The sequence below is a fragment of the Dipodomys ordii genome, unplaced genomic scaffold (assembly GCF_000151885.1).
Source record: "Dipodomys ordii isolate 6190 unplaced genomic scaffold, Dord_2.0 Scaffold80, whole genome shotgun sequence".
Taxonomy (NCBI): domain Eukaryota; kingdom Metazoa; phylum Chordata; class Mammalia; order Rodentia; family Heteromyidae; genus Dipodomys; species Dipodomys ordii.
The window spans coordinates 5,075,311-5,094,358 of NW_012267296.1; the positions used below are offsets into that span (position 1 = coordinate 5,075,311).

Here is a 19,048-nt window from a genome sequence, read left to right on the forward strand (position 1 = left end):
GGTTCTTCTAAATGCTGTATGGAAAAGTATATCATACAGGCTCATGTTCTCTCAATGGAGGAAAAGAAAAATGCATTTCCCCAATGTTCTAATTCATACTCAATGTAGCGATCTTCCCTCAGTCAAACCTCTTCTTTCTTCTGTCCTGTCTGCGTAAAGATACTTACCGATGAGCTGGGATTCGTAGGTGCCCAGCAACTAGGAACACGTCACATAGTTGTTTCTCTTTCATGTAGTTCTCCATTTTCTGGATAGTTTGCTTTGCATGATTCACTGCATAGAAGTTCTCCTCAGATTGGTCAGTCATTTCTTCAGTATACTGGCTATAATATCTGAAAGTAAAGTGAGAATGACAATAAGGTTCATCAAATAATTTTTAACACTTCATTTTTGTTCTAAAATATACTCATTTATCAAATTGAATCATATCAAATTCCACATACACGTTAATTCAAAATAAAATTAGTTTTCTCTCTAATCTTAACTATTTCTCAGCGGTTTCTTCCCAACCTTCTGTTAAGATAAAAAGTCATGGTTAACATTTATATTCAGAACCAAACCTTAACTATGTGTACTTCCCCATACTAACAACTGATGTATGCATAAACATAATTATCAAATTATCAATCACTTTTTTCCTTTGATTCTTATGGCTATCACAATTATGTCATTAGGTATGGAAACTTTGCACAAGACTCAAAATAATTTATACACATTATTATGTCCTAATATTTTTCATCAAGTACTCATAACACATTAGAAATATTTCTTGAATAATTTCTAGACATGAGCCAGGTGCTGTTGGCTCATGCCTGTAATTGTAGCTACTCACTAGGCTAATCTGAGGATCATGGTTCACAGTCAGCCCAGGCAGGAAAGTCTGTGAGACTGTTATCTCCAATTAATCATCAAAAAGCTAGATGTAGAGCTGTGGCTCCAATGGTAGAGCTCTAGCCTTGAGCACAAGAAGCTAAAAGACAGCACCCAAGCTCTGATTTCAAGCCCCAGGACTGGCATACACACACACACACACACACACACACATACACACACCCCCCCACACACACACAGAATTTCTAGACTGTATATATAGCTTTTTTTGCAGTATGTCAGTCTCATGAAGAAATGAACATACCTCAATTTCTTTAATCATAGTGTAAAAGCAAATGGGATGACTAATGAATTTATAATAAAAGCTGTCCACATGCATTTTCAATAGCAAACAATGGTAGAATTTAAATAGATACACAAGCAGGCATATGTTTCAAAGCTTAAATAGATTGGTAAATACATTTAAATATTTTGTCACCTTCTAGGAACCACTTGCCAAATATTAGCTAATAGAGCTTTCAATTTCCTCTATTCCAGTTTATGCTATTGATAACACTACTTTCTCTGTGTGACTGAAATAAATGACCTGTAAGTAATCTTAGACTTTAAAAGAACCTTTGTGAAATTCAGTCACAATATTTTTAACAATAATTAGGATTCTATGTGTTAATGAGTTAAAACTGTCTTTAACCCATTGCCATACTTGAAAGTTTGGCCCAAAGTGGCCTCCACACATGGTACACTGAATACTAGTTGACAGTCAAACAAATCATAAACTAACAAGAGTGGACCCTTGTAACAAAGCATCTGAGTCTCCACCAGTCATAGCAGCCAAATCTTCGGTGAATCTCAGAACAAAGGCTATTGGATTATCTCCAGGAAAGGCAAATAATAAAGTACACGAATTACATAATCTCTGTATACCATTTCCTTTTTCTCAGTATAAAATATAGCTTGATATGTCACAAGAAGCAGTATTCTGAATCAAAGTTGGTTTCCATTGTGATTTCCATTCTGGTTCAGAATGCTGCCCAGTTCTAGAATCATTTTCTTGCTTAAAAGTTTAAGTTTATTTTTTTCTAGTACAAATAGTCCAACAATTGCTTCATGTCTTCTTTCAGCTGCATTGTTTAATTGTTGTGGAAAAATCCATTAGCAGTATGAGTGAAAATATTCAGACTGCAATTAAGTCATGATATTGTATTTCTTCTGGTTTAGTAGTGGTTTATTCCACATTGAATGTGCCAAACATGCAGTGGCTAATGATCTTAGTTGTCATCATATGTACGCACAGTTAACATTGGGGATATATCTTAAAGAAGGAATATATTTGGCATGTTTCAATCAGAACATAATTGTATTTTCTTGACTTCCCTTCAGTCTAATTTGGTTAAAACAAAAACTAGTGTCTTTCATAGATTTCTAGCCCATAAGTTTGTATCCTCTAAACCATCCTATGAGACACTGCTACCTTTGTCAAACTATACAATACTGCTGAATTTTTCTCAGGTTAAATACAAAGTTCTCACTTTGACACAGAAGACCTCAGTTTAAATCCTCTGCCTCAGACAAAGAATTTGTGCTACTTTCTCCTAGTTCTTTTGATTATCCCTTGAACATTTCTATATTATAACGTATACCCATTCAATTATATCTCTCTGTAATTTCCATCCCAAACTTGCCATTTGCACTCATCATCATCATTGTCATCGTGTCCTGCCTCACATGTCTTAAATAAATTTAATACATTCACAGTTTTTGCAACAAGAGAAATACTTTGCATATTTCATAACCAAAATCCTGCACTGATATAAAATTAACTCAGCATATACTCATCCCCAAGCTTTACTGGGGAAAGAATGAATATGCCATTATACACACACACACACATCTAACATAAGTGGAACCACACAGTATCTTTAATTTGTGATTGGTATATTTCATATTGTGTTTTCAAAGCCTGTGCAGAATGTTACCCCTATCAAAATTTTATTTTTCTTTATGATTAATAGTTCACTGTATAAGTATAATGAATTGAATGTGTATGTGGGCACTGAGGTTCTTTCAATATTTTAATACTATGAGTAGGAAATTATAACAATGTAAACATTGATGTATAAATACCTATTTAAATTTTTGCTTTTAATCCTTTTCACTATATATCTTGTACCTGTATGGATAGACAATAGTTTTATGTTTAATATTTTCCCCTTGGTTGTATGACTTAAATATCTCGAGTTTATTCTCTTTCAGTCATGAAGGAAGAAAGTTGAAATGGTTTCTCAGTTGGGCCTAAAATAAAGCTATTGCCAAAGCTGCCTTTCTTTCAGAGGGCTACAGAGGAGAATCTGCATTCATAACTTTCCACGCTTCCAGAAGTTCACTGCCTCAAAGCTAGCAATGCCCCAAGACTCTCTCCTAGCATGACTTTCACACTATTTTTCACCACTCTTTCTATCTAAAATGTGGTAAAATATACATCATAAAGTATTATAAATATTTTAAAGTTCAGTAAAGTTATATGCACATCATTATGTAACAGATCTTTCAATATGCAAAACGGAAATCCTGCAACCATTAAACAACCCATTTTCCTTTCCTCTAGCCCCTTGAAAATCCAAGTGCAGTTTCTGCCTCTTTAAATTTGACTATTCTAAGTACTTGATATAACTAGTAAAACTAACATGAACGTACTTCTTTTTGTGATTGCCTTGCTTCAAGTGGCATAATGGTGTCAGCGTTCATCTCCATTGCAGCATGCATCCTAATCTCCTGCCATGGTAAGAATGACTAGTATTCCATTGTGCAGATCACATTGTGTTTATCCATTTATCCATGATTGGGGCTTTGGACTGTTTCCATATTTCAGCTACTGTGAATAATGGTGCTATGATCATGGCTTTACATATCTCTGTTCAAATCTTTGCTTTCAGTTCTTTGGAACATAAACTCAGAATAACTGTTTCATCATACAGACTGATTTTCATAAGGGCTACACAGTCTTTTGTTCCCACCAACTTCTTAGTTGGTTTAAATTTATTCACATCCTCAAAAATATTTTCTTTTTGGTTGGCTTTAAAATGATAAAAAGGTATCATAATGCATTTGTTTGATATAGAATTCTAGTTCTGATTTGCATTTCCAATATGGCCCCCCACTAGCCTTCTGATTAGATTTATTTCTAGGTATTTTTGATGCAGCTATAAAGGAACAAATAACTTCCTTATTAATTGATGTTTTTTAGTAAATAATGATGATACAACTTAATACTGTATGTTGTTTTTATATCTTACAACTTTATTTTATTAGTTTATTAACAGTTTTTTATGATATATTTGCTTTTGTCAATATAAGGCCATGATTTTTCTTCTCCAATTGGATAACTTTACTTACTTATTTGCCTAATTACTCTAGGAAGGACTTCCAGGCAGGTGGTGGGAGGACCTGACAGGAAGTGGGCATATTAGGCATTCTTGTCGTGTTCTTAATCTAATTGTCATTGACTATATTATTAGTTGTAGAACTTTCATGTCCTTCATTTTATTGACAAGATTGCCTGAATGTATTTTATGTGTTAGGTATACCTCATGTACGGTACAATCTAAATGCTCTGTTTCCTTACTGATCTTAAACCTGATTATTTTATACATTATTTATATTGGTGCATTAAAATATAATATCATTGCAAAACCACCTAATTCTCTAATCTGTTAATGGTTTTCTCATATATTTAAGAGCATTTGTGTTCAGTACACATTTGTTTACAGTTATTCTATATTATTTATTAATTGACTTATTTACAAGCATATTTGCCTTTTCCTTTGTCATTGATGTTTTAACTTAAAATATATTTTATTTGATTAATTATAGTTACTGCTATTCTGTTGGTTACTATTTGGAAATAATGTATTCTCCCATCATTTATCACCAAATTATATAAATGCTTAAAGGGAGTTTATTTTAGATAATATAGTTCAAATTGTTTTCTAAGAATCTTAGGTCAATAAATGATTCTTTATTGAAGTTTAATGCATATTCCGCGAAAGGAATTACTATTGGCAAGATTTAAAAACTTATTTTCTGAATTTCTTACAGATGTTACCTTCATTTATCCATTACTGGCTTCCTTGTTTGCTTAATTATTTTAATTCCCTACTTATTTTCTTTATTGAATATTTTCTAGATAAGTTATTTGCAGCTGCTAAGAAATTAAAAATACTAGACAAAAGTTATAAAATATACTCTACTAATAATTTCAATTACATAGAAAATTATTCTTTTATAACTAAGCTCCTCTGTTTTGCACTTAAAATTACATATATATATATCTTGTATGCAAATTTATAATCCTTTTTTATAGTTTTGATAATGACTGACTTTAGACTTAAAAGTAGAATTATGAACGAAACTTAAAATAATGTTCATTTGCATGTTTGTCCTAGTGTTTGTCTGTTAGGAAATTTATATTTTCTGTTGAAAATTCAGTTGTTTTTAATATGTTTTTCAAATGTATTTTTATTATATGTACACACACACACACACACACACACACACACACACACACACACACACACACATGCACACAGAACATGAGCCTAACTATAGGACTGTTTAGGAAGATGAGAGGAAGGGAGACAAGAACAAGACACAGAGGGTAAATAATACTGAAATACAATGCAACTATGCAAAAAGTGACATGTGTGTATACATACATATATACATGAATTTACCTATATATCCCTGAAAAATCTTTCTTTAGATCTAGCTTCCACAGCTAGAAAATATTTGTGCCATTTGACTCTTTGAGTTTGATTTATCTTACTCACCTAATGATCTTCAGTTTCATTAACTTTCCTGCAAATGACATAATTTCACTTTGCTAATTGACTGTACAATATTTAATATGAACAACACGATCAATTCTTGGGTAATAGGGCACTCAGCTTATTCTAGTTGGACTACTATGACCTGAACTGCATCAAGGAGCCCAAAGCTCTCTACAATTAAAACTATAAAACCTTGAAGAGAAAAATTGAAGATTAGACAGGTACTGGTGGCTCACACGTAATCCTAAGTACTCAGAATGAAATATGAGGATCATGGTTTGAAGCCAGCCCAGGCAGAAAAACTCTGTGAGCTATGAATCGAGCCTTAAGCAAAAATCTCAGAGGCAGCACTCAATCCCTGAGTTCCAGTCTGATGAATGGCACACACACACACACACACACACACACACACACACACGCACACACACACACACACACACACACACACACACACACACCCTGAAGACACAGAAAGATTAGAAAAGCATCCTATGCTTTTGGAATTGCAGAATCAGCATTTTGAAAAGGACTATCCTGCCAAAAATCAACCTACAGATACAATATTCATCAAGGACCCACAATGATTGTTCACAGAAATACCAACATTATTCCAAAACTTCATATGGAATCATAAAAAACACAGAAGAGCAAAAGCAAGCCTGAAAATCAACGAAAAGCAATGCTGGAAAAATTACAGTGCTGGACACACATTATTCTATAGAGCCACAGTAACAGAATGCACATGATACAAGCTCCCAAACATACCAGAACAGAAGACCAATGAAACAGAATAGTCGATCCCAAAGTGAATCCACACAATTACAGTTATTTAATTTTCATCAAAGGTGCCAAAACCATACAGTATAGAAAAGACACATTGTTCAACAACTGATCTCCATGCAGAAGACTAAAAGTTGATTCCCCTTTCACACTCTGTACGAAAATAACCTCCAAAAGCATCAAAAACGTAAAAAGACTTGAAACTTTAAATCTACTAGAGGCAAACAGAGAAAACACTGAAAAGATAACTCTGAATTGAATTCCAGTTTCCTAGAAAATAAAAACAAGCATTTATTTTTCTTGTGGGGTATTGCTTTGGCCCCTGAAGAAGCTTGGAACACAAGCCTTGTACCTCAGCCTCCAATGCAGCTGGAGTTATGTACCTGGTACACTAAAATAGCTGTTGTTTTTAAAGAGATCTTCCTAACTTTTGTTGCCTTAGCTGGCCTTCAGACATGAACCTGCTATTGCCATTTTCTCTGTATCTGGGATTATAGGGATTACTGAAGTGTGCCATAGTACTCAGCAATTTCTGATTCTTTCAGGTAGTTTCTAGAAATATCTTTTGCTCCTTTAAGTAAGTGTTTTTTCTCTCTTTTGCTTGTAGTATTTTTTATTTAACTGACAAGCAATCATTACTTGTATTTATGGAATACATGTGAAATTATTTTAAAAATCAGGGCAACTTCTGTATGTCTTACTTTATTACTGTGTGTTGAGAACACTTAATATCCATTAACAAACCTTTAAAACTATTGAGAGATTAAGCACCAGTAAAATCATTGTCCAACCACCAAACCTAGTCCACAAAAGTGAAAACAAGGAAAAGGATGGTCAGGAACTGAGTCAACAGGAAGAGGTTATTAGGAAGAATTAGTCTGAGGAGTCACTGTGTAACAGCTAACAATGACTAGACCAAGCAGCACAAAGAGTAAAGCACAAGGCCAAGCCCCCACCACTCAATTATGAACCAGATTCCAGAAGGAGAAAAATGGGTAGCATGTTTAATACCGGTATCATTCTAACTAGCTTCACTAGGTTCACTGGCGCATACAGCTGATACAACTTACGTGAGAAACATGAACCAAAGCAACAAATAAAATTCAGAGTTACATTTAATAAATATAATAAGAGAGGACTAAAGAGTAATGAGATTAGGATTTTAGCAGCTGAATAGTTAAGAGAATTAGGCCAATCATTTTTATTAGTTTGTGTTTAATCTGAATGGGTTATTTAACACCAGGGAGCATGACACTTTTTCAAGTTACAACATGCTGGGCACCAATGTGTCTCAAATAAGCCCAACTTGATCACACCATACATATTCCATACACAAATGGCAGATTACTCAATGTGAAGTTTGATGTAATAAGATGGCTTTCTCAGTAATTGCTGAAGTTCCAGATTTTCCAGTGGGAACAGTTGGCCAGGTAAGGGGAAGCAGGAAGTCTTCCAAACAATTTTTAACTATGTTAAAATAATTGCTTATTTATACTCAATGTAGCAACACTTTAAACACAATGTATTTATGAGTCTTCTGAAGACAACTGAAGGAAATTTTTGTTGTTTTTGCTTTTGTGTGTGTGTGTGTATATATGTGTACCAGTCTTGAGGATTGAATTCAGGGCATAGGTGTTGTCCCTAAGCTTCTTTCCCTCAAGCCTAGAACTCTACCACATTAGCCACAGGTCTACTTCTGGCTTTTTAGTAGTTAAACGTAGATAAAAGTCTCACAGACTTTTCTGGTTGGGCTGGCTTCAAACGGTGATCCTCAGAACAGGCATGAACGACTGGAGCCCAGTCTCACTAATGGAGTTTTAATGCTGCTATTTTTCATTTGTTGTACAAGAGATAAGCAATTCATGACTGAATTTTATTAAACAAAAAAGCCAAATTTCTAAAGATAGCACTCCAGGGTGGGGAGTGCATTGTAATAGGAAAAGTAAGCATGCACCAGACTCTCATTTTAGTCCCCAATCTGTCTGTCTGTCTGTCTCTCTGTCTGTCTGATCTCTCTCTCTCTCTCTTACACACACACACACAGAATTCCTTTAATAACGTTTTTTAAGAGTGCAAAACCTTCTGATTATCTGTATCTTAATCTTGATTTTCCTTATATAAAGTACATCTATAAATCTACTATGATCATCATGTTATGTATGAATATATTTCTATCCAAGTAGCAATTTCATCTAACAAAAAATTGAGATGTGGTGCTGAGTAATCGAACCTAGGGCCTCAAGCATGCAAGGCAAGCATTCTACCACTGAGCTATCTTCCCAGCCCCTAAAAGGCAATTTTTAAAGTTTGAAATTGGTGGGCACTGTGCACCATGCGGGACTTCTGCAGACTTGACCCAGAGGAGCACCCAAAATCTGAAGAAAGTGCTCAACACCAGACCCGGGGAAAGTTAGGAGGGAGTCTGGTGAAGACCTTCCAGTTGGCCAACAATCCCCCCCCCCCCCCTCCCCCCCACCCCCGCAGCCACTCCAACTCGCTTCCCCCTCCCCCGCCCCGCGGCTACAGAGAAAGAGCTAATCTAAAAATCCCCCCATTACAACTGCCAGAAATCGGCACCACGGGATAAGCCCCCAAAGTCAGCCCAAGCTTGCAGCGCCGGTGGGATCCCCATGGACCCCTGCTAACCCCACACATGGCTTCCAAGAAACCACAGTCCCAACCAATCCCTCACTCCATGGGCCGACTGCCCTGTTGACTGGGTGATTTGCTGGGTCCTGTTCCCTCCCTGCCACCACAGTGCAGACCCCCAGGCTATCATAGCCATTTCAGTATCATGCTGCTGCAGGCACTGCCACTGACATGGCTGGCAGCTGCAGGTAGCCACCCACAGGGCTGCCTACTGCCTCCTCTGCAGAACAGCAAGGCTGCCACTGCCCACTCCAGCCCGCTGAACCAAGGTTCACCCGGTCTCCTCAGTGCCTGAATTCCCCATGCCGCAGAGGAGACTCTTCAGTTGCTGTAGACTCCACCCCAACACTGGGACCTGCCAACATCCAGGCCCTCTGACTGAGAACCCGCCAACCCCAGCCAGGCCACCACATCACAGGCTCTGTGGTTCAGCATACCACCAGCTACACACCTTGTGAATAACCCAATTGGGTCCACTCCTTGGGGGTGAAAGCTCTGTGAGATCCCAAAGCAATCTGACCAAAACCCCCTTCCAAAAGGGAGGGATCACATCAGAGATGAACACAGACATAAGCTCTGTTCCTACAGCTCCTGTGGGAACACAGCTCTAGGCCTGTGATAGCAGTCTGCCATCAGGCCTAAGAGTGGAACTCTAGGTAGCAGTCACCCTTCCTAGCCAAAAGGAAAGTGGATTACTGCAAAGCATACACTGTTTTATCAAGAATCCAGGAATCGGCTTTGAGGAATATGTGGAAACTCAAGCTCCCCCAAACAACCAGAAAAACCCACTCTTCAGTTATTTTTTAAATTTTGTTGTTGTTGTTTGTTTTTATGTCTGATCTCTTGTTATTTTTATTTCTGTGTGTTTTTTGTGTATTTTTTTTAGAATTTGCTATTTCACTTAAATCTATTTTTCACTACTATTTGTTTTTTCTACCACTTTTCAATTTCCTAATTTTTAATTTTTTGTTTCCTCTCAGTCTCCCTTTTTTCATTTCTCTCCACATTATACTACTAATATGTCAGAACAACCCTGTCTACTTCTACACACAAAGTAAGGCCTCCTTCTATGTGTGTAAACAATTATTACAGGAGGTGTCTTCAATTAAGTGACTTTTCAATACTCTTTGAATAAAACTTTCTCTAATCTCAGCAATTCTCCCAAATACTACTTTTTTCTTATCTTCATCAAGATCTCTAAGCTATTCCCTACACAACTTTTCTTCGAATTCATTTCTACCTCTCACACTCAGAAACAAGGTCTCTCTATTCTCCTCCTACTACATATACCTCTCCCCTAAGCAGTTCTTACTCCTCTACTATAATTATACCCAATTTTTCTTCTGAACTTAAATTCATATCACTCCAATCCTAACCCTTCTCTTCTCCATCTGCTCCAGTCCATTGATCCCTAAAGGTTTATATCTGACCCAACTTACAGTTGGTTCTATTTTGACTGAATACAAGGGGCCCATCTTGTTAACTCTAAGGTGCAGACTACTTATCAGCCAAACCCAGATTTTCTCAAAAGGTACAACTATATATAATCTCTACCCCAGAGCCACAGCATCCCTTTCAAAGAAAGAAAAAGAAAGCTAAATAAGGAACCACCCACCCATAATTCTGAAACGCAAAGATCAATGCATCTATATGACACTGGGTTGACTCCAGCCCTAAAAGACTGTCTTATTGTAGTTCTGGTGTGGTTCTTGCCTCCAAAAGGATAGAACTAACCAAAGAAACACAAGAAACATGACCAATCAACTAACCCCAACACCATCTCCACATAAACAAGCTACAGAGCAGTCCCAGAATGACCTAGAGGATAATGCTCAAGATATTTTAAAAGCATGGTTGGTAACTCTGCTGAATGAAAAATTAGACATCCTGCATAGGGCTATAAGAAAAGATGATGAGTCCAACTAGAAGCTAATATATGATTTCATGGCCTCCACAAATAAAAGGATAAAGTAACTCCAGAAGAGGGAAAAAATATAATGAAAAGATAGAAACCCAGATAAAGGAGTAGAAAGAGAAGTCTGAAAGCCAATTCTAGGAGGTAAGGAAATCTATTTAAAACTTTAAAAAAGCCTTAGTAAAGAGTTGGTCACCATTAAAAAAAGACCAGCAAGAAAGAAAGGAGATAAACAGCAAAGTAAAAAACCTTGAAAGGAGAATGGAGGAGGCAGAAGCCAGAATGGAGGAGGCAGAAGACAGTTTAGAGTCCATAGAGAAAGAGCACACAGATATTCATGACAAAACCAAGAAGCATGACATAACACTTCAGGAAATACAGGATGCATTCAGAAAGCCAAATTTGAGACTAATAGTTATACAAGAGGGCCTGGAGGGTGAAGCCAATGGATTAGGAAATATGTTCAACAGAATCCTAGCAGAGCACTTCCCAAATATACAAAAGGACAGGCCCATCCAGATACAAGAAGCTTTTAGAACCCCAAATGGACCAGACCAGAAGAGAACATCCCACCGCCACATTATAAATCATGCAGGATCAATAGCCACTAAGGAAGGAATTCCTAAAACATGCAGGGAGAAGAGAACAATCATATATAAAGGTAACTCAATCAGAATTATCTCAGACATCTCAGCAGATACCATAAAAGGATGGCTTGGAAAGTGGTAGGCCACACCCTAAAGACAAGTAACTACCAACCAAGAATAATCTACCCAGCTAAGCTCGCATTCATAGTAGAAGGACAAATAAAAACCTTCCACAGCAAGGTAAAACGGAAGCAATATACCGCCACAAAACCAGCCCTACAAAAAATCCTCAAAGACGTTCTACACATAGAAAAACAAAAAGAACAGAATATAGGCAATGAAGTGATCCACAAACAGAGAACTATGTAATTACAATAACAGCCAATGCACAGCTCCTCCCTCCCTCCCCCCCCAAAAAAATGGATAAAAAAGCAGGGACAGACAAACACCTTTCAGTCCTAACTCTCAATATTACTGGACTTAACTCTCCAATTAAGAGACATAAATTGTCTAGTTGGATCACAAAGCAAGAACCTTCTATCTGCAGTTGTCAAGAGACACACATTGCCCACAAAAATAAACATATTCTGAAACTGAAAGGCTGCAATAAAATCTACTAAGCAATTGGCCCCCATAAACAGGCAGGTGTTGCAATCCTAGTATCAGATAAAATAGACTTCAAATTAAAATCAAACAAAAGAGATAAAGAAGGTCACAACATACTATTTAAGGGATCTCTCCTTCAGGAGGATATTGCAATACTACATACTTATTCACCATATAACGAAGCACCCAAATTTATCCAAGAAACACTACTCTCCCTCAAATCACACATAGATCTAAAAAAAATAATTGTGAGGGACTTTAACACAAAACTATCCCAACTAGATAGATCAACCCAGTAAAAACTCAACAGAGAAACCTTGGATCTTAACATCTGCATAGGTCAACATGACTTAACAGACATTTACTGAATATTTCACCCAGCACTATCACATTACACCTTCTTATCGGCCGCACATGGAACATTCTCCAAGACAGACCAAATTCTAGGCCAAAAAGAAAGTTTTTCCAAATTCAGAAACATTGAAATTATGCCCTGCATTTTCTCAGACTACAAGGGAATAAAGCTAGAATATAATAGCAAAAGCCACCAAAGGAAATCCTGTAATACATGGAGGCTGAACAACACACTGTGGAACCACCAGTGGGTCATGGAAGAGATTAGAAAGGAAATTCAAATATTCATGATATTTAACAAAAATCAACACACAAACTATCAGGTCCTCTGGCACACAGCAAAAGTAGTACTCGGAAGCAAATTTAGAGCTCTGAGATCCTACATTAAAAAAATTGGAGAGATCTGAATGCAAAAATTTAATGAGGCACCTAAAGCTCTTTGAAAAAGAGCAACAAGCTAAACCCCAATCCAGTAGATGGAAACAAATAATTAAAATTAAATCAGAATTAAATGAATTAGAATCCAAAAAATCTACAGAAAGAATCCACAAAACAAAGAGGTTCTTCGAGAGACCCTTAGCAAATCTTATGAGGAAAAAAAAGAGAACATGCCCAAATAAACAAACTCAGAGAATGGTAACATCACTACAGAAACAACCAAGATTCAGAATATGATAAGAGGATACTTCGCAAACCTTTAGGCTAATAAGTGTGAGAATCTGAAAGACATGAACAAATTTCTAGCAAATATTTATATGCCCAAACTAAACAAAGATGATTTAAACTGACTTAACATACCCATATCGAGCATCAAAATAGAAATAGCAATAAGAGACCTCCCACCCAAGAAAAGCCAAGGACCAGATGGATTTACAGCTGAATTCTACAAGGCTTCATAGCAGAACTCATATCAATACTCCTCCAACACTTCACTGAAATTAAAAGTGAAAATTCACTATCAAACTCTTTCTATGAATCCACACTCATCCCAAAACCAGGAAAGGACTCATCAAAGAAAGAGAACTGTAGATACATTTCTTTGATGAACATCCACATAAAACTTCAACAAAATTTTGGCCAATCGAATTCAACAACTCATCAAAAAAAACATACATCATGATCAAAGAGGATTCACTTCAGGGATGCAAAGCTGGTTCAATATATTAATATCAATTAATATAATTATCACATCAACAAGAGCAAGGGTAAGAACCACATGATTGAGGCTGGGAAGGTGGCTCAGTGGTAGAGCACTTGCCTTGCATGCATGAGGCTCTGTGTTCAATTCCCCAGCACCACATAAGCAAAAAGAAAAAAGCCATAAGTGGTGCTGTGGCTCAAGTGGTAGAGCGCTAGCCTTGAGCTGAAGAGCTGAGGAACAGCACCCAGGCCCAGAGTTCAGGCCCCACGACCAGACCCCCCCCCCCAAAAAAAAGAACCACATGATTATTTCAATAGATAAAGAAAAGGCATTTGACAAGATGATGATGATTTATGATGAAAGCTCTGGAAAAACTAGGAAACCATGGAACATTCCTCAATATAATAAAGGCAGTGTATGACAAACCTACAGCCAGCATTGTGCTTAATTGTGAAAAGATAAAGCCATTTCCTTTAAATTCAGGAACAAGCCAAGGATGTCCTCTCTCTCCACTCTTCTTCAACTTAATACTGGAATGCCTAGCTGGGGCAATAAGACAAGATGCAAACATAAATGGGATCTAAATAAGGAAAGATTAAGTAAAACTCTATTTGCATATGACATGATCTTGTATGGAGTAAAGAATCCCATGGACTCCACTCCCAAGTTACCTGAGCTGATTGGAAACTTTGGCAAAGTATCAGGGTATAAAATTAACCCTCAGAAATCCATGGCTTTCCTGTATGTCAATAAGGAGAAGAGCACGGCTCAAAATAGGAAAGCAACCCCTTTAGTAATAATCCCACAAAAATAAAATACCTACGAGTTAACTAACGAGGTGAAAGACCTCTATGATGAAAAATTTTAAAACCTGAAAAAGGAATTTAAAGCAGAACTAAGGAAGTGGAAAAACCTCCCATGTTCCTGGATTGGGAGGATTAACATCATGAAAATGACAATACTGCCAAAACCTATAAACAAATTCAATGTGATCCCTATCAATATCCCAACCTCATTCTTCAATGAAATACAAGAAGAATCCAAAAATTCACATGAAAAAATAAAAGGCGCTGAATAGGAAAAAAAATCCTTAGTGGAAAAAACAGCCATACAGGAATATCAATTCCAAATTTCAAACTCTACTACAAAGCCATAGTAATAAAAAAAAAAAAAAACAGCTTGGTAGTGGCCTAAGAACTAACCTGAGGACCAATGTAAGAGAAATGATCCCACAAACCTATAGTCACCTAATCTTTGACAAAGGAGCTAAAAACATGGAATGAAAGACAGCCTTTTCAGTAAATGGTGCTGGCAAAATTGGTTAAACACCTGTAGAAAAATAAAGGTAGATCCCCATATATCAACCTACATCAAAATCAACTCCAAATGGATCAAATACCTCCAAATAAAAGCAGACACCCTGAAAACATTACAGGAAGGAATAGGAGAAACTCTACAGCTCTGTAGCACAGGTTGACAGGTTGTAATTTTCTTAATAGAGTCCCAGAAACACAACAAATCAAAGAAAGGTTGAACAAATGGGATTGCATGAAACTGCAGAGCTTCTGCATGGCAAGGGACATAGCTAGGAAGCTCAGGGACTGGGAGAAGATTTTCACAAGCCATACAGTGGACAAAGGTCTCATATCTAAAATATACTTAAAACTCAAAAAATTAAATCCCCCAACAACAAATCCTCAAAGAAATAACAGCATGATTAATAAGTGGTCTAAAGACTAGGCTTCTCTGAAGAGGAAATAAGAAAGCCCAATAGACACTTAAAGAAATGCTCAACTTCTCTAGCCATAAAAGAAATGCAAATCAAAACAACATTGAGATTCCACCTCACCCCAGTTAGAATGGCTATCATCATGAAATCTAATAACAACAGATGCTGGAAGGGATGTGGCCAAAAGAGAACCCTACTGCATTGTTGGTGGGAGTGTATACTTGTTCATCCACTTTGGAAAGCAGTATGGAGGTTCCTCAAAAGACTCCACATAGAGCTCCCCTATGATCCAGAAATCCCACTTTTAGGTATTTACCCAAATGATCACAAACAAGGTCATACCAAAGCTACCTGCACAATCATGTTTATTGCAGCATTATTCACCATATCAAAGATATGGAACCAACCCCAGATGCCCCTCAGTAGATGAATGGGTCAAGAAAATGTGATGATATATATATATATATATATATATATATATATATGTATACACACACACACACACACACACACACACACATACACACACGATGGAATTCTATACCTCCATCAGAAAGAATGACATTGCCCCATTTTTTTAGGAAAAGGAAAGACTTGGAAAAAATTATACATGTCTAGGTCAAGCAGAGGAGGTCAAAGGCTATGTAAATATGACCATATAAGATGAAGTTAAGTGAAATATACCCTAAGACAGAGACACAAGTGTTTTTTTCTTGCTTGCTATTGTTTTTAATGTACTTATAATGCACTATGTGATTCTTTTGTTTCTTTTGTATGTTCTTTTCCCACGGTATAACCCCTGTTTTCATTGTATTTGATTCCAGTGTTCTGCCTCTTGTATATACATTTTTGTAATTTGGCCAGAGGAAGGGATATAGTGGAATGCTTAAATGTGAATATAGGTTGACCCATTGTGATGATGAGATGTACAGGACACTATGTTGAAAAAAAACTTTATAATGGGGGGGCGGGGAAGGAGTAGTTGGGGAGGTGGGGAGGGAAGGGTAGTGAAAAAACAAAGGAGGATGTAACAATGCTCAATATGAAATGTACTCATTACCCTACTTATATAACTGTAACCCCTCTGTACAATATTTTATAATAAAAATACACAAAAATAAATTAAAATTTGGCAATTATTAATTGCTAATAAATTACACAATACATTTTTATGATTTAAGTTATAAAGAGAAATACTAAATATTGTTATGTTATAATACAACATTCAAGAAAAGTTCCTATAATTAAATACACAGAAATGAGTATCCAGTATGTAATGAACACAACTACTGAAAATAGAACATACTTAGGCACAAGAGCTATACTTATCTCTGTTGTTTGTAGATCTGCCGAGAATGCTTCATTTATTTCCTTATTGGCTATTTATCCCTATCTTAATATAAAAGACTCACTAGCATTTTTTGTGTTTGTGCAGGTCCTTGAGCTTGAATTCAGAGTCTGAGCATTGTCAAGACTAGCATTCTACCACTTGAGCCACACCTCCATTTCCCATTTCCAGTTTTTTTGGTGGTTAATTAAACATGAGTTTCATAGACTTTTCTAACAGGCCTGGCTTCAAGCTACAATCCTCCAATGTCACCTTCCTGAGTAGCTAGGATTGTAAGCATGAGCCACCAGCACCGGCTTAGCATTCTTCTATGTTTTTGGTATATTATTAATATATTATAAAATTATCTGAACTTAAAAAAATCTGGACAGGTGATGGTGGCTCCCATTTGTTATCCTAGCTACTCAGGAGGCTGATATCTGAGGATCCAACCAGAAAAGAAAGTTCATGAGACACTTATCTCCAATCAACCACCAGAAAACCAGAAGGGATGCTATGGCTCAAAGTGGTATAGTAGACCAACCTTGAGCAAAAATCTCAAGGGAAGCACACAGTCCCTGAGTTCAAACCCCAGGACTTATCAAAAAGATCTGAACTTAATGTTCAGATGTGTTCAGACTCGTTATATTTCTGCCCGTTAGGTAAAGACATGAAGCCAACTTTTTATCATATGTATTTATATTCAATCCAACATCTAGATGTTGATCTAAAGACAAGGTTAAATGTATAATCTCAGTATGTGCCAAATGATGTCTAAATGCTGAATATAAATAAGACATTTGTGGTAAATGATCTTTAAGCTTAATAAATCATCAAATAATTACAAAATTGTATTTTTAAAAACATTTCTTAAGAGACTATGAAAATGTATGCACTGTTAGCTAATCAAAGTAAATGTCCAACTTGATTGTATTTACTTCATAAATTACTACATTTTGAGTACAAGTTGCCAAGCAAATATAACTGAACCTTCCAATTTGTCTACACTTTCTACCATACTAAATTAAAAATAACATTAACAACAGTAGTAGTAGTAAACTACTGCAGGTCAGTTATAAACCAGGCAAGTAATGTACCCACTACTTTATGTATGTAACTGTAACTCCTCTGTACATCAGCTTCACCATAAAATTAAATTAAAAATAAATCAGGCAACATGCAGACAGTTCTATGTTAATCCATTTAACTTCTAGAGTTTGAATTAAATTTTATCTCCACTTCTCAGATGTGAAAACTCATGCCTTAAAGATAGCAAAAGTGACCAAAGTTACACAGCTAGAAAGTTTTCAAGCACCAGGATTTGACTGATTCTAAGGCTGTGTTCAGTGCACTGGTCCAAATAATATTTTAATACTTAATTGTTTCATTTACTTAATTTACAAAGTAATGAAATCTTTGTACTACCTCAATTTGTGAGCTCATATATATACTCCTAGCTACCCAGGAGGCTGAGATCTGAATATCACAGTTCGAAGCCAACCTAGGCAAAAAAAAAAAAAAAAGTCTGTGACTCTTATCTCCAGTTCACCACGAAAAAGCTGGAAAGGGAACTGTGGCAAATGGCACAGACCTAGCCTTGAGAAGGTGAATCACCCCCCAACATACACACAAATTGTATTATTTTTAGACTCCTGTCGTGTCTTTATAAATGGGAATTCAAAGCAAAATGAAAAATTTCCTCTTACTCCAATAGTATTGGGTTTATGGGCTTACTGTATTTCCATCAAGTGACCACTCACTTTGTCCTTTTTTTAGAGAATGACATTATACCAAATCCAGAGTAGGGAAAGTAACAGAAGTAGAAATGTTGAACTGAAGTAATTGCTCCCCTTCTCAGTGCTGTGAAAACACTCTATTCAAAGCAGCACAGGTGACAACATTCTCCAAGTCTGTGTTTGGCACTCCCTAACATTGAAATCACAGTTTTCTTTATTACTTAAACTTTTCAGACTTCTAAATCATTTGTATGATAAACTGAATTTGATTATATGTTTACTTCAGATATTTAACATATTCAGGACCTACCTGTAACAAGTACAAAAAGGGAGCATAAGTAGGATTTTCAAGAAATGTCTGAATATTACTGAGAGATAAATACAATAAATGCATACTATATTAGCTTAATCAAAAGCATAATAAAAAGTTGTTTATGTTGCCAATGTTAGGCTAATTTTTTTTTAATTTAATTTCATTTTATTTGTGAACATACTGTACAGAGGAGTTACAATTACATGGGCAGGATAATGCGTACATTTCTTACCAAGCATTGCAGCCTCCTCCTT

General features: G+C 36.3%; 1 protein-coding gene across 2 annotated transcripts in view; it reads right to left on the reverse strand.

The window, feature by feature from the left end:
• Klhl4 (kelch-like family member 4) overlaps window positions 1–19,048 on the reverse strand; it is a 59,937-nt gene that overhangs the window by 29,581 nt on the left and 11,308 nt on the right. Inside the window, exons 2-3 of one of the 2 annotated variants that reach the window (XM_013024987.1) lie at window positions 6,108–6,116; window positions 168–323 (exon numbers count right to left, since the gene is read on the reverse strand). In XM_013024987.1, the coding sequence (XP_012880441.1) occupies window positions 168–323; window positions 6,108–6,116 (165 nt within the window). Of the gene's footprint in view, window positions 1–167; window positions 333–6,107; window positions 6,117–19,048 lie in introns of both variants that reach the window. The other variant, XM_013024986.1, reaches the window with a different exon arrangement.